This window comes from Columba livia, chromosome 2 (assembly GCF_036013475.1).
Source record: "Columba livia isolate bColLiv1 breed racing homer chromosome 2, bColLiv1.pat.W.v2, whole genome shotgun sequence".
In the NCBI taxonomy this organism is placed as follows: domain Eukaryota; kingdom Metazoa; phylum Chordata; class Aves; order Columbiformes; family Columbidae; genus Columba; species Columba livia.
The window spans coordinates 89,573,652-89,594,954 of NC_088603.1; the positions used below are offsets into that span (position 1 = coordinate 89,573,652).

The window sequence follows — 21,303 nt, forward strand, 5'->3', positions numbered from 1 at the left end:
ATTCTGTGCCCCTGGCCCTTCCCTGGGGCAACTCCTTAATGACACAACACAGAGCAGTTCTTCCCCTGCCCCCAGCTCCAGCCACCTGCTCTCCACTTGAAGGATGCAGTACCTGCTGGTGCTGCTGCTCTATATCTCTTCTTATTCCATCTGTGCCCATTCTATGACCCACTGTAACAAAAGCAGCTTCAGAAATAATTCTGGCAACTACAGGAATTCACTTAAATGCAGCTAGAAGTACGAGCACTTCTCTTCAAGGACCGCCTTTGCCAGCAATGGGAATATAAAAGCTGTTATTGCAAGATGCTACGATGTGTTTAAAATTTCAAAGCCAAGCACTGGGACAAGCAGTGTTAAAGTGAAGTTAACAAGTGAAGCTCCAAGTTACTTTTTGTTCCGAAACTTGTCTGTAGGTTTGAAAATATAAACCAGTGTCAGGCTGGTTTACGTACTTCATTACTATACTACTGAAAGAAAAGTCGTCACAATATAACTGGAATCAAAGATAATTCCTGAGAAGAAATGAACAAGTTATGAAACACATTTAAAAAATGTTAGTTTGTAGTGCTGATAGAACTTTGCCAACATGTCTACAAACTTGCAACATATATCTTAAATACTGGTAGAGAAGGCAGCAAATGAAATGCAATTGTTCAACAGAGAACCGCTGGAGATAGAATTGACTTTTTTTGAAAGCTGCTTTAGAACCCACTGGATTTTGTCATCACTCGTCTGGGGAAAGGTATGAGAAGAAACTAACTTAATAGTTCCAGTTTGACAACAGTATACAGGGACACAAATTCTGCACTTAATTACCCCTCTTATCTTTTCAAAGTTGCAAACATAAGGTCATAACTTATTTTTTCCATACACCAGGGAACACTGTAGTCCCTAATGAAGTATTAAAAATACACACTCAATTCAACAAATCCTTGGAAGTCTGGCTGCCTGAATTACATTTAAATACAAGGGAAGATATTGAAATTTTACTTTGGAGTCAGTATGTTTAAGAAGGGATTGATTTGCTAGGCCTTCCTGAACTGTGTTATCACAGAAAGTGTAAAAAATGGTCACCAGCTCTGATTATAGCACAGCAAGCACTTTTTGGCTGGACAGTCATGGAAATGTCTGGGAGACAGGGAAAGAGGGAACCTGTTGAATGTAAATACTGACCTGTACAAATCAGCCTGATAAAATACCATGTAATTAATTCCAGGTTTCCAACCCTCACTTTTCCAAGTTAGAGATTTAGCCCTACTTAAAAACTTGGCATCATATTTAAATAATTGTAGTCTCCAGAAATCTGATGTAAGAGAGAAACCCAGCAGAAACTGTAATGATGGCCTAGTACAGTGATAACAAATCTTGTGTCAGTTGTTCATCAGAAAGCTAAGCATCAGTTTGCCACAAGGATGACAGAACATCGGGTTTGCCACTGTTGTCAAAATGTGTATTCCTGAGAGCCTCACTAAGGATAAAAGTCCAATTCAGAGATCTGTGCAGTCAGTTGATTATTATATTGTGATAAAAACGAGAAGCGAAGGGGGTACCCTCCATCCCAGAACCTTTTCAAACCAGAAGAAACTTACTCATGCATAAGAAGAAACTTACCTTACAACAGCGGAAAAAGCCTTTCTTAGGAATTAATCTGTTTAGTACCACAACAGAAAGGAATGTGTGTCTGCAAAGAGTTCGGTATACTAGACCAACTCTCAGCTAATGGGTATTTTTGTAAATATCTAGAGTCAAGTCATGGATCTCTCCTCACTAGAAGATTCCTTAATCTTCATAAAGGTGAAAGATATGCTTGAATTTGACTTTCCTGCTACAAAGCAAGTATATGTATAACTTAGACTGGTGCAAAGTGTGTTTTTACTGATAAAAAAACCCTTCTTTTTACCTCAAGCATAAACTTAGTACTTAATCATAATAATGTTAACAAACTCAGTTTTGTACACATCTTTTTTTTTTTTTTTTTTAAAAAAGGTGGATTTTAAACAGAAAACAAAGAAACAGCAGAGGCAGACATGCCCAGTAAGTTACTGTATCATAACTACAGTCCAATGAGCTTAATCATAACCTAAGCATGTTGTCAATGCAAGCACATAGTAAAATGAAGAAGTCGTGAATAAACATGTTTTTCCCCGATAAAATCATTAAAGTGCTCTGCCTTAACTTCTGAGGGAACTATGGTCCCACATTGTAGAAATTGTCTTGTAGACTTGTCTTCTCTAAAGAGAAAAAACAATGACAGTTTCAATCTTGGCATGATATGAAACTCTGATAGTACGTGAGGCAAGCAAAGAGCAGTCCTGTTGTACCCAGCTGTCCAAAAGTGTTGTCCGTGCTTTCTGTTGTGTGCAGGAGTCATGGAGAGAAGACAGGTAGCAAGCTCATTTTCCCTTAGCCTCCCACCGCGGGTTACCCAAGAAAGCAAATTGCAGTCACCTTGCGGATGTGCTTCTGCAGTCCCCTGACCCCGTACATCCTCAGAACAAACCAGAGCTTCAGGGAGCGGAACCTCCTGCCCAGGGGGATTTGCCAGTGCTGCAAGGCAAGGAGAACCCACATTAGAAGTCACCCCTGTAGTGATGCTGCAGAAATTGTACATTCTACAATGATTTGAGGCATTCCACATTGCCACTTTCTACAGGCAATTGCTGGAGGTGGGTCAGTTGGTAGTAGAAGTGTCTGTTTCTGGTTAATGCCCTGGTGCAACTGCTTCATATTTAAATTTTTCAAATGAAAATTAGAAAAGGATATTGGTGTCAGAATGGTAGGGTCACAAGGCAAATCAAGTTTTCTTTGTGCATCCTGAATTCTCCTTGAAGGCTTTGGAAAAATAAGTATCTTAGAAGCTCATTTACATGGTCTTGCTTACAGTTGTGGTGCTCACATCTACAATGACTGGCCCATTTTCCATTTCAAAACAACAGTGATTCTTCTATTGGACAAAGGTTAAAACACAAGTGCATTTTAAAAAATGTAATATTCACTCTGTTACGGAAAAAAATCTTTAGGACATTTACTTCTACTTCCTAAATCTTGAGACTTTACACATGCAAGATGATTTCTGCTTTTAAACAATTTTTTTCAAAAAGATTGAGTTTACAGTTTCAGCTGGTGGAATGCTACAAATTTAGCAAGCTGCATCCTTCCTGGAAAGAAACATCAAGTTTTGAGGTCTATAATAGTAATAGAAAATGAAAGTCCCAGAAATATCAGTGTATACAATTAATAGTATTAATTATTACATTGATGCTGTACTTACCCGATAATCTGTTACAAGGCCTGGAAGTTAAAGAGAAAAATGTTCACATTGTTTCATCACAACAGCCAAAACCTACAATCATTCTAATGCTATTTAAAAAGCTGTATCTTTGTTGTCCTTTATGTTTGCTACCAACTGCAATATTATCGATATCAACAGGAGCGCTAAACACCTGGTAGGATACCTGGCAGCATGATAAATGGAGGTGCTTGTAGTGAGCTTCATTCCTTAGCTGGGCAGAATATACCAGTAACAAGTTAAATGGTTTTTAGAAGAAGATACACAATTTTTCCTTTCTATTATACTTCAGATACTGTGGAGACAGTGGACTAAATATTGTGTTTATTTTTCTCTCGTAAGAAAAAGAAATAGTAGATTAAATTGCAAGTATTCTGTTTGCTTGAAACAGTATGCCAAATCCCCACACTCACTTCATCATTTATTCTCTGCTTCTAACTACCTTTTATACTCATCCACATATTTGTTGCTAATTCTTAAGCATGCTTAATAAGTGACTTGAAAATTTGATTCAGGATTGACCTCTTCCTGTTTGGAGAACAGCATTCTGCATTTTTTTATGGCTTTTTTTTTCATTTGATGCACTTAAAACCTCCTAGAAACACAGACTGACGAAGCCACAAAGCGGTCCATGGAGGCAAGCAGAGAGTGTTATTAGTTATCTTTTATATGAGCACACAGAGTCAAGATGCATATACTTTTTCTTTGAATCAGGTGATTACACTCATTTCACTGTAAAGGAAACTGTAAAACAAAGCTGGATTACTTACAATGAGCCAGCAACAGAAATTAAACTGACTGAAATCTAAACCACTTCTTTAGGAAAGTGTGGAAGCATCCATTGGCTTTCTTATTCTGCCTTATTATTCTGCAGAGGAGCATAAGCATCATAGGAAAGTATGTACTGATATTTGAAGTGCTCCTGCAGCTGCATAACTGCAAGGTTCTATGTAGAACTGTAGCTTCTGAATTTGACCAGTTTATGTCACTTATGTAATGCTCAGCCTCTGTATTTTCTGGGGGTAAAAAGACTGTTCTTCCTGTGTTACAAGCTCTCTTGCCAATGTTCTCTCATCTATGCAGCCAAAACATAAGAAAAGAACATGGTCCTTCCTTGCTGCAACATATAGCCATCTGATTCTTTAACCTGTGAACCTGTGACTAGGCTATTTCCCAGATTAAAAACAACAACAACAACAACAAAAACAAACCCAAACAAATGGAAAAAAACAACACACAACAATCAACAGTCATAAACCTGTTCCTGAACTTCAGGAAATGAACCTGGTTGTCTCAGCTCAGTAACAAGTTAATTTGATAACATTCGTATTCTTTTACGTCGTAGCAGCCATTTTTATTTGATGGCTGCAGGACTAGTAGCAAAGAGAGTAAAGCAACTGGTGATAGATAAATAAACCTACATTCCTGTAAGGGGCTGTGTCTAATGATCCACAACAACACCTTTCACAAGCTGTGGAGCAGAATGCAGTCGATAATTAGTCCTTGATTACAGGCCTTAGTCTCACATCTGTATCGAACCAGGAGGAATTGCATTGTGGGAGCGTGTGCGGTGTTCACAACAGAGTGTAAAGCTGCATTCTTCCAGCACTGCCACTAGAATCTGACCTAGATCCTGGGTTGCCATGAAGCTAGTATAATCTTCCTGGTGTGATGTGCAAATCACATAAAATTATAATTAATGACAAAATAAAGACTTTCCCCTTGGGGGCACACATAATTGCCAGATGGTTATTAAGAGTAATTGCTCACAGATAGAGATATTTTTCTGCTCACTTAAATTCTTGAGTGAGAGAAGAGCAAATTCAAAAATGCTGCTTCATTTGCCTTGTAAACCATGATGGGAATTCTCAGACCTGAGACCTACTCAGAAAATAAGACCCTGCATGAGACAGTTCATGTTTCCAGGAGTGCTGATGTCCCATAAATCACAAAGGAATCAACAGGGATTGTAACAGCCTAGCACCTTTGCAGATTTGGCTAATTTTATTGAAAGCATAAGTGTGTATTTGATTTAACAGTTTAACTAGAAGCATTTGCATTTGCAAAGTGTAGTCTAGCTCTTTGGAATATAGGTATATAGATAACAGATAGTGATATTTGCCATAACTTGTATTTTTCATTAAAAAGGCAGAAAATCAGAGTTAACAATTCTAGCCTTTGGAGGGTGAACCTCAGCTCCAGAGTTACTACATTGTCATGTGTATTGCACTGTTTTCTATTTGTGTTTCTTGGAAATGTAGAAAAGGAAGAAAATGCAGAATTACAGTTAGTTCAGGACTAAGGCATGAGAATCCTCTTTTCCCAGGGCTTTTTAGTAAATGGTGGAATTCTGGATGGTATTAATTTATATGTCAATGAGGTCATAGCCATAATAGACTGAAAAGTACTCGGGATACACTTCTGAACACAGATCAGCACCAGTAATTCCAGGAAAAATAGGAGACTAAAGGGTAAGAGCATCCACTTGTGATTCACCCTCTAGAGAAAGTTAAGAGGGAACTTGCGCCACATGCTGATATGGCGCTGCTGTGACCTTCTCCACAATAGATCAGTATTAACCAAATGTGTAAAGACCATCTTTAGGATGGCAAATGCTGCTCTGCAGTTGCCAGGTATGTGCATGGAGTGACACTAATCCATTAAGGAGCTTTGTGCAGGGCCTAAGATTTGTTGGTTCTTTGCCAGAATTTTGTGAAGAGCTTTCGTGAGCATTTTGTACTGGGCAGGCAGTCTGAACATACCTCCCTCTGCAACCAATGTAAGATCATGGCAGCAACAGGATACCGTCCCAGATTGCTATAATTCAAACCAGAGCACAGGTATCAAACACAGCTCACCTTTGCTGTGTGGCTTCAGGGAATGTTTGGTCTTGACAGGGATATTTGAAAAGTTGAATCAGAGCTCACATGCATAGATAAGAAAAAAGGTCACAGACCTCAGAAACTCTAAAACCAAACCAGATCCTGAAACCATTCTGGAGAAAGAGGTGATGGCAAAGGCAGATGAAGGGACTCCATGCACAGCAGCCAATATGTTTATATGACTATCAAAAGATGATTAAGAATTCTCTCAACACTTCTAAGAAGAGTCAGTGGTAAATCTGGAGCTGGGGAAATCCCAATACAAAAGTATTCATATGATGCTTTATAAAATGGCTTTCCATCAATTCCTTTTTTATACTAACTAAAATCTCACTATACATGTGTTTGCACTTTAATAAGCTTTACTCCCTGGGGGACCTGAAAATGGAAATAGGCTCCTAATCAACCTAAGTAGTTTTAAGAATTTCAGTTTTGATCTTAAATTCTTTTTTCCCATTAAATATCAGTGTGCAAACAAAATAATAACAGTCTCATTTAATTATAAAATTACTAAAATTACCAGACTCGTGATGGTGATGCTGCAGGTAAAGAGGTTCCAGTTTAAAGGCACCTATTAAGTCTGATCTTTTTTTCACCCTGTATGAAAATAAAAAATGGAATAAAATTGCAAAATTTAAGAATTAAAATTTAAGGGATTAAATTTCCACAAGTGAAGGCAAATTGAATGTGTTTAAACTGGTGTATTTCCTGAGTACAGCCTGTGCCATTTTCAGTGCTTTTTCACAGCCGCACTAGTACTGACAAGTAGTTAAGTGCAAGGCTCAGCAGGAACGGGCAGCATGACTGCACAACTTGCATATTTAAAAACAGACAAGAAACAGACACAGAGGATCTTTTTATGGTGACAGACACTCCAGAATGTGCAACTAGCTGAAGCAATGTTCATGTTTGCAGTCAACAGAAGTTGCCTTGAAATTACTGTGGTACAGAACTGTGGCTTCCCAGACACGGAGTGCAGATGCCCTGAGTCTTTGGGGATGCTGGACATGGTCTGTCTGTGCTGCCGTGGCAGCAGCAGCCACTGGTAGGGATAAGACACCCAGTGCAGACTTGGGCTCCCCTCTTGTACCACCATGCCCTTGGTTGGATCCAATACATGAGTACTGACTGACATACTACAGCACAAGGTGAAACTGAAGTGTCCTTCCTATTGCCAGCTTGTGGGTGGTGTAACTGGACTGAATTTCAAAAGCCAATGATTCCCTTTTAGAAGGAATAAACTACATTCTGCCAGTGGATAAGAACAAGATTTTGCTAGTTTATGCTTCACTCCGAATGTAAGCTGACTCATCTCTACAAACGATGTGGTTAATAGAGGCAGAAAAAGAAGAAACCAGAAATCAAAAAGGGAGAGGTTTCTACATAATTATATTAGGCCTATAAATATTTCACAAAGTAAGTAATAATTATATCAACATGGGGACACTCTCAGTGAGAAAAGTCCAAACCTTTTATGATTTTTCTGTGCATCCGTTTTTTTTTTATGGTTTTTAATGTTTTATGCTAAATTCCAAGTAAAAATCTGATTTTCAATATATTAGTGTGTATGTATAAATGCACAGGCCAGCACACATTCCCAGGGTCATCCACATCTAACCTATGCTCATAAAACATCTTATTGAGAGAAACAAAAAGCTCTCCTCTCACTTTAGTGTTCAGAAGAGTACCAGTGTTAACAAGGTACTTACCTTCATGTGTGGAAAGTACATAACTGAAGATATGTAAGCTTCTGCACATGAAAAATAGTAAAAGACATTCAAAAGACTCTCAATATAAACTACTAATAGTCTATTTGTGTCTTGAAAATATCCAGTGGACAGAAGGAAGAATTTATTACCTGAAAACACATTTCATTACAGTAGATATTGTGAACAAATCCTTAGTTGTTCTACTGTAGTTTGTTTGATACATTTGGATACTTTAGTGTATTTGTGTTTCAATAGTTCATTCTATAAGCAACTAAGTTACAAGCAACATCATTAGTTGTTTTGGGAGAGCTTCATTCCTTTTCCTGTAATATGCTGTGCTAAACAATGGAACATGTAACTATTCTGCAGGAACATCTGGTCACTTAGAAACTATAAAAATACTGTCATCTTGAACTTCCTTGGTGATGTTACTGCTTTTTTAAAAGATGGTGCCTGTTCCATCTGGGGACTCCACCAGTCTTGGTCTGGCAGCCATGAAGAACTATCTAAAAGGGTTACTAAAATACATCCAATGCCTGGACATCAATGCATATGAACCGGTTGAGTTGCACCTCTGTATGCCACATCTAGACTTCACTCTATGGATTTAAATTTCTTTGCATTAAGTGCTAGTGTGATCTGATAATGGGTAGAAGTGGTGTTCTTAACTTTCTTTGCAAATACCCCTGGTTGACTGAAGGAACCTGAATACATTTTTCAAAAACTTCTTTGTTAAACTAGAATTTTTCTAAGGCTTGATGTTATGTGAATAGACCTGCTAAGATCTCCCTTGAGGGACACAGAGTCACATATCAAGTACTCATAATACTAAACCCACAAGAAAAGTCCAGGTGTTTAAAGCAATGAAAATTTGTGAAGACTTACTTGGATTGCACAACTGCAACTTTTAACAGCCTCACTCTATTCTATCCTTTTTAACTGTGAGATACAATAACCAAGGTGACTTCATAGTGTAAAACAACAGGAAAATTTCACCTTGATCTACAGGTAAACATTTCCTATAAGCACCATCCTTTCAAACACTCAAACAACCTCCCCAACTAAAAGTTAACACTTAAACCCTGAAAAGAGTAAAAGAAAAGCAAAAATACCAAGACTTTGTAATATTATTATTTTCACTCCCTCTGAAAGAAGACACTTACTCCTATTTCATAATATTCCAGAGCACCAATTAAACAAGTCAGGCAAAATTGACTGGTAGTGTCAAGGCACAGTCTCTAAAGGACCCCAGCACTTGAATATGGAAAATATACTTTGTTAACAATGTCTCGGAGTGATGAGAATGAAAAATGAGAAACTACCAATTATCTTCTCCCCATTTCCATGTACAGGGAGAAACAGAGAGCTAGTTAGGAGATACCAATCAGCTGTAGTCTTGGGTTAATCACTGTAACTACTGATGAATCAGAATTCAAATGTAAGCCACTTACTCTAAGGAGTACATTGGGAAAATTCTTAAATTCAAAAATGTAATGTGTATCTGAATAATATACATATTTGTGCAAAAGCCAACTTTGCTGTAGATTTTTAAAAGGTTGAAGGTTAACCAAAGGCAACTGAGAGATCACTATCGCACATTTCTTCTTTTAAATAAGGTGACCTATTTCTGGATGATGTTTTAGAGTCTCCTTGTTAACATTGTTTTTTCTTCTTTTTTTTTCACTTTTGCAAATGTTGTTCTATTATAACTGAAATTAATGTTTTCTTTTATTTTGATAAATAGTCTGCATTTACTGAATAGCTGTTTTGCTAATAACTATAATTAGTTGTGACGCTAAGTTCTCGAGATTCCAGTTTGGGCCACAATCGTATCATCTACTGTGGGATGTTGTTGTTACTGTTATTATTACAGCTATGATACTTTGCTTTTTTTCAAATTATATGTACTGGTTTCTACTTTGGCAGATTTTTATGTCAAAAGGTCATCTCTTCTGTCACCTGGGGAAATTAAAATTCAGTACAAAATTTCATAAACAGTCCTTTTTGAAAACGAATGCTTTTCATCAGCCAGAAACCAAGCATTTTTAGAAAACTTTTGAGTCAAGGCTCAAACAAGGAGAAATTTTATGGAAAAGAAAAGAAAGCTCTGACTAGCATGCTCTTCACTGCATTAACATCCTTAAATAAAGAGTTTTCATTTATGTTTTAAACAGTCACAAAATGGAACAAGTCTGAATCTGCACACTTTCCCAGATTTCTCCCTTTCTGGAACATAAGGCAGAGCTCAGACCTATTTCTAATTTTTGCTTTTTTTTGAAACTTGGATTAAGTGAAAGAGTGAATTTTGTAAATAGTTTACAGGAGTTAAAGCTATCCAGAACTCCTCATTTCAATCAAGAAATGTAAATAAATGTCTACTGTTAGGAAGGCAGAATAATTTACCATGGGATTTTTGTCTATTGTAAAGTTTTCTTTTACTGTCATACTTACCACATAGCAGAGCAGTCAAAATTCACTAGGAGCCATTTGTGAGGATTAAAGTTAAATGAATCTGCAAACTGACAATGAATAAATAAAAAACAGAATTATGAAATAGAAAAGGATCCTTGTGCTAATGATGCATCTTTCTCAAATTGTCTGAGTACACATTACCTACAAATTAATTTCTGAATTGGGACTTTATAGATAATGTTCATGCTGACATCACCTTGCTTATAAATTACTGTAGTTAAATCTTCATTTTTTTGGGGGTTGGAATTCCGGATATTTGTGCAGCTAGGCTATTGGTATTATCAAGATATTGAGAATTTGTTATCACAGAATCACAGAATGTTAGGGATTGGGAGGGACCTGAAAGATCATCTAGTCCAATCCCCCTACTGGAGCAGGAACACCCAGATGAGGTTACACAGGAATGTGTCCAGGCAGGTTTTGAATGTCTCCAGAGGAGACTCCACAACCCTCCTGGGCAGCCCGTTCCAGTGTTCTGTCACCCTCACTGAGAAGAAGTTTCTTCTCAAATTTAAGTGGAACCACTTGTGTTCCAATTTGAACCCATTACCCCTTGTCCTACCGCTGGTTGTCACTGAGAAGAGCCTGGCTCCATCCTTGTGACCTTCACCCTTAATATATCTGTAAACATTACTAAGGTCACCCTTCAGTCTCCTCCAAGCTAAAGAGACCCAGATCCCTCGGCCTTTCCTCATAAGGGAGATGCTCCACTCCCTCAATCATCTTCGTTGCCCTGTGCTGGACTCTCTCCAGCAGTTCCCTGTCCTTCTTGAACTGAGGGGCCTAGAACTGAACACAATATTCCAGGTGTGGTCTCCCCAGGGCAGAGTAGAGGGGAAGGAGAACCTCTCTTGACCTACTAACCACCCCCCTTCTAATTCACCCCAGGATGCCATTGGCCTTCCTGGCCACAAGGGCACAGTGCTGGCTCATGGTCATCCTGCTGTGCACCAGGACCCCCAGGTCCCTTTCCCCTACACTGCTCTCTAACAGGTCATTCTGCAATTTATACTGGAGTTATCAGTTATATATGTTATGGAAAAGTATAAATCTTGATGTAAACTAAAATGAAATCTGCATATTCAGCTACACCCAGTTTCCAAAAACAACTCACTAAGCTTTCAATTTCAGGAATATTAAACACATACACACAAAACTCATGCTTAGAGACAGATCATATCTTTAGTTCAGAATCTGCACATTGCATTCATTCATAAAACTACAACTGACCAGGAAACTATTTTTTTTTTTTTTTTTTTTTTAACTGACAGGGTGTTTTCCTTGAGTAGAAGTCTTTTTTTTTTCATCTAAGTCAAAAGAAAAACCGACATAGAACAAGCATTCACAATAGATTTTTATATAAATCATGTAACAAACAGGCCCATTTCACTTAATGTGAGATTATCCATCTGTCTGCCTGTCTATCTACCTACCTATTTATCTATCTGTCTATCTCACTGTACTATGCAAGGTAGGAAACCTACTAATGCTTGTTAATTATTTGCTCTTATGACAAATGCTGGCCCTGACAAGGGGTGCTGTTTCATCTCCTTCAGGAACCAATAACGATAATTCCCCCACAGGAAATTACAAGCAGCTTCATTTGCTGATAAAAAAAGGAGTCAGAAAGAAATGCTTTATTTGTGAGGGGGTTTTCCCTCCCTTTCTTCATTAGCCACTGCATATCAGTGCTGTGTTTGAACTTCTGGCTTTACTAAACAGCAATATTTTCTCCACTGACACGGAAGACATGGACTTATCTGACTGTCTGAGGGAGCAGCAGGAAATTGAAGCATTCTTATCTGAGCAACTGAATGCCAAGTAGCTCAGCAAGCGGGGAAAAGGAGCAGGAGTGCTGTTGGGGGAATATTTCATTTAGCTCTCTTGGTTATTAAACCCTGTCTGTTTGAGATATAGCTACTGGCTGTATCCTATATGATTTCCAGGATGAAAGCAAAATATCAGACATAATGAGCTCATTAGTCAGTTGAACAATTTTTTTTTTTAATTATTTTTTTGTGTGTGTATTGTAGAATTAGGGTGTTATAAATGTGCCCTTTTGGATTTTTGAGAAGGTGTTCTTCTTTCTGTTTTGTAAGACAATTTGTTGATTCACGATTATATGCTGTTTCGAATGACAATCTTTTACATACTGTGGTAACCTGGATAATCCCAGAATAAACCAGTAAAAATTATGTTAACATTAGTGATGCATATAGAATATACAGGCATTTGCATTGCAAACTAAAGTGCAACATACTTAAGAGATGCTGGAAGAGCCATTAATGTTGGATGCACAAGAGACCTACAAATTCCATGTAAGAGGCTGGTTTTAGCAGGCTGCTATAGAAGAAACACTTCACTCACCTCTACTCCATTTAGAAGATGCCTGAATTCAGGGCAGATGAATGCACTCCCAGCATAGGCTGCATCAATATGCATCCAAATATTTTCCTTATTGCCTAAAAAAAAAAAAAAAAGTAATTAGAGGGGAAATAAGCTAAGCAGCAGATTCAAAAACCCCGTTAATTTGCATGCAACCAAGTGCCTGAGAACTTTTTCTTTGATGTCATTATTTTCCCAATTTAAATTAAGAGATCAAATGTTTCTACCATCTGGGTTTCTATTAATACATAAAGATGTATACATAAAATATTATTCTTCCTCCCTACTTCTACTGGAACAGAGTCCTTACACATCTAGGTTTATTGTATTACCATTAAGCAACTTAAAATATTAAATTATTTTGATTTAAGTAGCATTATTTAAAAATGTATATCTAGAGAGGTGGTTATCATTTCTATGCTAATAAAACTATCTACTTTAGCAAGAGGAGCTAGAGTTTCACCTGTGTTCCCCACTTCTAACTCATTAATCACAACCACATATTTCTAAACAGTATGTTTTGCATGTTGATAGTTGTGAGTGCACATGATTTTCAACTATGTGCAGCAAACTATTTATTTCAAGGACTGAGACACATATGCAAGAGCAAGTTTTGGAAGGTTAGGAAAGCGCTAGTTTTGGTTAGTCACTGAATAGTTTCTGCAGAAATATTTTAGCATATGAGCCTCCCATATATTCTCTCTAATTTAGTATTCACACTCTGCTATATGTCATCTGTATTAATACACACAGTAACAATTCTGGTCTCTGAGTTGATGACTGAAGCCCACATAACATCTTTACACTGGTCGCCAAATAATTCTGATGGGTATTTCCCCATACAGATGTATATCCATTCAGATCTGCAATGGGACACCAAGTTTGTGCTGTAATAGTCATTCTTGTGAACTACATTTTCTTTTTGCATAAATGTCTGGAGAAAGTCACTAAAATATTAATCATAAAATCTACGACTTACGTATATTTGAAAACATGTTCAAAGTTCAATTTATTATTTATCCTTAAATATACTTGGTTTCAGACACTGCCTTTATTTCATGGGAGTACTGCTCATGTATATTAAGAAGAAAATTCACCTGCACAGAGAAAAGCTACCATAAAACCTCCCAGAGCAAGTCACCACCTCACAAACCCCTGATGTTTTAGGCCCCACCTGAATAAATTAACAGAACATCAAATCGTTCTGTGTTCCTGTGAGGCTGCTTCCAATTGCTTGTAGCCATAAATTTCCTGTTCTAAACATACACTCGACTAGACATGGTGCAGTTCTGTTTCATTGTTATCAGCTAGCAAGTGAGTTCTTTTGACCAGGCCTTGCTGCAGATCAAAGCTGGCACAACAGATAGAACAGAAACATTATGAAGAGTCCATGGCTCGACCGCTGTATCAAACGCCCTGGTACCTGTCCTGTTTTCTTGCATGAGGAAGGAAATTGGGGAAGGGAGAGGAAGGATTAAGGAGAGTACACAAGTGGTTTTGGAGCATATTTTCCTGCTTTTAATAGTCCTTAGAAGGGCTTGAAGAAAAATGTTACAAACTGAAGCACTTACAGTAAGCTTTAACAGACTGTGTCCTAACACACACCCCTGCCCCCTAAAAAAAACTCTTGAGGTTTTTTTGCCCCCTCTACTGCCTGAGAATGCAAGCTTGCTGCTTGGCTTAATATTAGATAGAAAACTGAGGGTCTCATCTATAAGTAGCCTCCTTGAATCTGGACACCGGCACTGAAGAATGACTTGGAAATGACTCAACGTGGCTTAAACTGGCTATTTCCTATGTAACCTCATCTAGGTGTTCCTGCTCTGTCAGGGCGGGGGTTGGACTAGATGATCTTTAGAGGTCTCTTCCAATCCCTGACATTCTGTGATTCTGTGATTCTGTAATTTTAGAAAATAGCTGCAAAGACTTACAAATAGGACCCAGTTCTAACAGTTTGTCAAAGGAGCAGGAAGGTGTGGTTCCAAGTGTTGCACAGAACTGCAGAGCCAAAAAAACAAAGGCAAAAAAATTAAGTGTTACAGCAAAGAAAATTATCAAATGAGAAAAAATGTCTGCAAAGGGAACAATAAACAGAGAGAACAGATTTTATAGGGCAAAATAAAGTGATTTTAGCCAATACCCATCCTTCAGTGGAACTTTTGAGAAACTAGTTTTAAAATATATATATATATAAAATACTAATATAAAAATATAATAGAATATATGTTTTATATACTATTATTATAATAGTATATAAAATATATAATATTATATTTATATAAAATATATAATTATATCAAAGTGACTGAGAGGTAATGTAATATAGTCACACTATTACGTTAATGCTATATTTTATATATGTTCTACATGCTTATCTTGTGGCCAAATGCTAACCTCACATATGCAATTATCACCAAAACATTTTGCAGTTTACAGCACATAAGCAAACTCTGAAGTTGAGCAAATTAAAGATGCTGGAATTGCTGTTGACAGAATGGATCACAAAATGTTACTGCCTGAACTGAGGAGCCACAGCTCTGTAACAGAGACATGTAATTGATTTGTCCTCAATGGATCTGCAGCCTGGCACCTGTACACTAGTAGCAAATGTTTACTACTCAGTTTGCAAGATCTTTTCACAGAGAAACTTTTTCTCCCAAATTCATCCTAAAATACTGGAACCATTCATTCTTCATCCTGTTAATGTCTGATTTAATGCATCCTGCTGCATGACCAGTAAGCCAAAAGCCAAGGCAACTTAAATGCTGAAGTTTCACAGTCAAAAGAGAGTGTAACCAGGTGAAAATGAGCTATAGTAATTTACTGGGAATATGTAGGTAGAATTACAACTCCAAAAAACAACTACCAAGTGCATATAACCTGACATAATTTTATTTTTCATTGCAACACTTGTGTTTTGAACACCTCTCATTTTTGTAAGCACTAATAAAGACTGGGTCTGGGTTTTGCCTTGCACTGGATTTTTATGTAATAAAAGACACTTTACAGTTGAAATAGGCTAATAAAGTAAGCAAGGTTTTAGTTAGAGTATTGAAGTACAAAGGAATTAGATAATTTGTCACTAACAAACTATAATACAGCCAGGAGATTACTTTAAATATGTCAAATCCAGATTTTGTTTCGGTTTGCTTTTTGATTCTGGTTACATTTCTGCCAAGTGCATTGTGGGTACTTTCACTGGATGCTCTATGTGAGTAAGCACTTCTATAGCAAAGGATTTTATTCATGTGTAAGTTACCTCAATGTGGCCTTATCTGCTCTGAGCTTTTAGTCTCTCTCTCCAGCACAACAAGCTTTCTACTTACAAGAAAAATCATTTCATGTTATAATGCCAGTGGCAAATTGTTTGTCAAAATCCTATAATCTGTTTTAGCCTAATATCACATTTTGCTTGCCAAGTGTATGCTCTTTTCTATTTTTTTCTATCTTAGACATTCACCTACCATCTCTCCTGCATTTCACTGATAACTCATTATTTCTAGGAGTTCCTGTTACTCAAATGTTAAATGATGCCAGACTTTTCTGGGGGGTCTTTTTACTTCTCTTGTAAAAGATGACACACATTTGCACCAAGTATTCCTGCTCTAATTAAACAGACTGCCTGATAGCTACCAATATTTACCCTTTCATTTGTTCCCTTGAACACTCATCCTCATTTGTAAGTTGTCACTCACTTTCAAGCTAGATATTCCCTTGACTTTTTAACTTCTGTCAGTTATTGGACATTGGAGACTGTTACAAATCATCTACAGTCACATGTTGAAGCAGGTCCTGTGCAATCTCAGGACTAAGAATTTGTTTTCCCTCTGGGGGTTTCCTAGCGAGTCCTCCCAATATCTTCTCATGAAGTTTTAACATGTCGATTTAATTTTCCTTTTCACATTTCCCATCAGGCTTTCTGGGTTTTTTTCTTCTTTTCATTCTATAAAATAAAGTGGCAACAGCACACCAGAAAGCGCTGACTTCTTGGAAAAAATAATCTGATTATGACACAAAGAGTTGGATAAATGTGATTGGACTTTCATTTGCACGTTCCAGGTTTTTAGAGAATTCATGCAAAGTGAGAGACAGTTGTTCTGCCACTTATTAAACTAGTAAAAAGGGCAGGTGGATATGTGTTAGAAAAGCCAGATATTTAAAATGATTCATCCCTAGAATACTGAAATAATTCAATAAGCTATTGCTAGAGAAGTAAACCCTCTCTTTCAAGTACATTTTTGAACATTTCTGTATCTATATTATGGCATATACCTCAGAGATATTTTAAATTGTCATAGGGAGCTGAAATTTTCTGTTGAATGGAAAGTATGCAGACAGTACTCCGTTCATGCAAATTTATGTACACTCTTGGAGGAAGTCATATCCTGCCTTTGTATAGGGCAGACATGATTAAATGTATCATATAAACCCTGAAACCTTTTTATCCCTGACGGTGCACCTGTTCCCTCAAAGTCACCATTACAGCAACATTAATAACTATGACCATTTTTCATTGCAACAATAAAAATGTTGGCTATGGGAAAAGTTATTATTAAAAGAAGAAAAGGACAATTTGTTGTTTTTTTTTTTTTCCATATCAAGCTACTTAGAACCTGAGTTTGAAACAAATACAGTTCTGAAAATGTGAAGCACATTGAATATATAGTTTATAAAATTTTGCTGCTAACACGTTCTTCTCTCCAACTAATCTAATCCTTGTCTGTACCTGGCCTTTCATGTGGCTCGAGAATACAGAAAAGAACAGAATAATTACAGTGCCTTGAGGCACGTCTGTGACTTCTCTGGAGGTTTAATTCTCCTTGGAGGGAGGTTGCTTTAAAAAGACAGCAGGATTTATTTTTTCAAAGGAATAAATTTGCTCCCTTTTTTTTTTTTTTTTTTTTTTTAATGAGAGAGTATGCACGTATGGAATGAAGATATATTTATCACCTTATTGTCTAACTAAGATGTTCCCACAATCAGGAGAAGTCTGAATTTCATCTTTGGCTGAACTACAGATCTACAAACTGCGTCACAAGAAATGAAGGATACCATTATGAAAATTCTAATTTTTCTGTATACATAAAGAATAGGGGTTAACCTATTGGACCGGAAAATATCCAAATAAAGAGTGCACTGTAGACTTAGCTCTGCTTTTATACCTTTATTATATGATTATATGGTGTGGACTTTCTGACAAGATTAGAGTGGAATTATCTTGGCTAGTCCAACAACTAAAATAATGATGGAAAATTCACAAACCAAAGTCACGCATTATTGTTACTAGTGTTGCACTGCAGTTAAAATATTCTCCTTCACATCAGGATAAGGGGTATGTTGCTTCAATGAGAGATTATATGAGTTCAAACATATGCTTAGTTGTTTAAATAATGGTTTGTTTTGTAAATTATACCTCGGTTTCTAAATTAATTTTGTTATTCCCTCTGCAGGTGTCTAAGCCTCAAAGCTACTTGTTCTAATTCTCAGAAATCACTTAAAGTGACAGAATCTGCTCTTGTCAGGAGTCTCATTACCCCACCTCCGTACTATACAAAGAATCTAACTCAATTTGTAACCTGTATAACACCCGCAAAATCACATTTGTGCAAAGGGCGGGGGAGCACCTGCGTCACAGAATTGGGACTGATGGCTCAGTACAGCCTGCAGGCCTTTTCCTTCTCAGATTGCGCACTTCAAATTTGACTCAGCCCTGGTTTTGAATACAAAACAGCTTAAATACTTGAATCAGTCATCTCGTGTATTACTTTCCTGAAATCAAGAGCTGTGTCAGGGAACATGCATGAATCTTTATGATGCCTGAGAGCAATGACTCTCAGTCTTTTCAATTGGAAGACCTCCTACAGCTAAAAAAGTGGATACATTTTGCACAGTTTCACCACAATGTTTTTCATTTGCAGGTAACTAAAATGAGACAATTGTCTGTGTTCTCTTACTATTTTCATTTGCTCCTTCTCTGTTGTTTGCTAGATTGCACTGATGAGTATATCTGTGGCTTGAAGAAAACTGCAACTGTTGACTAAACCACTGTTTAGTATTTTATGAAACAACGATCATTCACAAGCTGTGTGTTAAGAAACATTGCCCTAGAAGCCTGTGCATGTCTCGAGAATGCTTCTTCCACATGGGAAACAGTGGTCAGGGTCTAAGTATTAACTTCTGCTGAAAAGGAGCTTCACTTCAGCTAGAATCAGAGAGGTTTCACGCTGGGCTTTGTTTACCATCAAAGCAATCATGTTATAGCAGCTGTATACTGGATGGGGTTGTTGAACTATATTGTACTATATGCCAGCTGCAACATATCAGTGTTGATTTATGAAAGACAGCATAAAGCTCACAGGCCACTTATATACATTCAAGTGAACTAGGCTGGAATTCATCAAAGCCTACCTCAGAATTTAGCAGTGCTCAGTTTAGTGGTCTCCACAATTGAGCATCCGGGTCAACATCCATCCAACAGAGGCCTGTCTCAAGCTGGAAGAATAGGGCCCAACTGAGAGAAGCATTCATGCTTGTGCTTAACCACCAGTTAGTGTTTATAATTCATGAAATGGACCTGACTTCAGCACGTGCATTAAAGCTCTCACTCAGCTGGTGGCCAGAGGAAGGGCTGCATATCAGCCACACTTGGATATTACTACTCAGTAAATTGCGGCAACTTTAGCACCTCAACACCTGACACAGTTAGTGCTTTGTTTCCACAGTCTGCTTTCTTTACTATATGAAAATATATCTGTTTGAATTTCTGCAAAAGTATTTTTAAGAAACAAATTAACATAAGTATGAACTTAAAAATTAAAAAATGAAAGAAAATTAGAGGTCTGGGTACACAAATTGACAATAGCTTTCACTGAACAAAATTATATACACGTTACTGTTGCTAAAAGATACTGATGGTGGATAGGAATTCAAAGACTCATTGTAAAGACAATGCCTCTCCCCCAAAAAAGCTTCCAAATCCTATGCATGTGAAAAGCAAACCTATAATTATCAGATTGCTGCAACAACAGAACCTGTTTCACACTAAGCAAATGCGCCCTGATCCTCTGCTCACCTCTATAAGCAAAGCACTTAAAGCACTTCCATGAAGCTCAGTGTAATGATTCCTTGATTCCTTGTTTATTCATTAACTATAAGAGGAGAATAGTGCCTATAAGGCACTGTAATTTGCTTGTATCTTCTTTTTAATTTCCCACAGTTTTTTGTTTTGTTTTGTTTTTTTGTTTTCTGATAAGGGAAACTGCATCAGCTTGGATGCAACCAAGATCTCTTCATTAGCAATGATGTCTCTGCTGTCTCTTCTGGCAGAATTTCTCCTGTTAAGCTTTCTGCTTTGATGCTGAATTGCTCCCCTTAGTGAAGGACCAGTGAATACAGGGAGACAAGGAATAAAGTGGCCTAAGGTGTTTCCTTGGCAATGCGCATATCTCTGTCACCAGAACAAAATAAAATAGCACCAAAGTACTCAAGAACAGAAGAAATTGAAAGGCTTTTGGAATCTACAAGCCAGAAAAAGGAGCCCTAACACAGTGTGTGGACTGTTGCTCAGCATGACAGAGAATTAGCACACCTTTTGAGCTAAGAGGCCAGCCATAAAGATAATGAGATCTAGTTTAATCTAAGCTGACATGTTTTATGTATACAAACAAATGGAAGACCTGGCACAGGCCATATTAACTCAGACTGAGCCTCTCCTGTCTTTGAAAGCCTGTTAGGCACAGCTAAGCAAACAGAGGAAGAAAAACAACAGTTAAATCATCCTTTGTAAAGGTGTCACTGAATACATAAAACAGAATTTTTTATTTCTTCTTGCTACACATGGGAAAACTAATAAGGAATGAATATTGACATGGGGCAAGTTACATTTTTTTGTAATTGGACCAAAGATGAGAAAAAACACACTAAATTTGTATTTAGTGCATGGAAATGTGATATAGGGCTATACTTATAATTGTTTCATTAAAGATAAACAAGTAGAATCTTATATAATGAGGTGGCACCATATAACAGAGAAATAAAGCAAGCCTTGAGGCACATCTCCACTTTGATAGGTGCAGCCCACAAAAGAAACTTCATTTAGGCAGCCTTAGAGATGCTTTGTTTCTCAGTGATAGTCTTATTATATTGGAAAGCAATTGATGAGATGTACTTGGTCATCCCAAGGGACCACTAGTTATAGGCAGGCTAGAAATCTGCATTCTGCACACATGAAAAACACTTTTCACGCTAGTCATCCTCATACTACATAAAAACAGACACCGAAGGTTAATAATGCTAAGAGAAAAAAATTTTCAAAAGAACTTGGTGAAATTTAAGCTTCCTATTTGACATTTATCCATGACTATAAGTGAGCTTAATCTGCTAATTCTTCTGGAAAACAGTTAATAGAAATTTAAGTCACATTAGCCCTTTTCAAAATGTTACTGCATGAAAGAAAAGAATAAATGGCCATCAGACATGATTTTTCTGAAAAAATTGTGACATATTTTTGACTCTTTAAAAATCCCAATTCTAAAGTTCATGGTTTGTAAAATAGGAGGTTTTTCCT

At 37.2% G+C, this 21,303-nt stretch overlaps 1 protein-coding gene across 6 annotated transcripts in view; it reads right to left on the reverse strand.

The window, feature by feature from the left end:
* LOC102098903 (aromatic-L-amino-acid decarboxylase) overlaps positions 1-21,303 on the reverse strand; it is a 72,195-nt gene that overhangs the window by 18,644 nt on the left and 32,248 nt on the right. For all 6 annotated transcript variants that reach the window (XM_065052765.1, XM_005507501.3, XM_065052762.1 and 3 more), the window contains 6 exons: positions 14,669-14,735; positions 12,720-12,814; positions 10,332-10,399; positions 6,692-6,768; positions 3,272-3,291; positions 2,449-2,547 (listed from right to left, as the gene is read on the reverse strand). In XM_065052765.1, the coding sequence (XP_064908837.1) occupies positions 2,449-2,547; positions 3,272-3,291; positions 6,692-6,768; positions 10,332-10,399; positions 12,720-12,814; positions 14,669-14,735 (426 nt within the window). The remainder of the gene's footprint in view (positions 1-2,448; positions 2,548-3,271; positions 3,292-6,691; positions 6,769-10,331; positions 10,400-12,719; positions 12,815-14,668; positions 14,736-21,303) is intronic.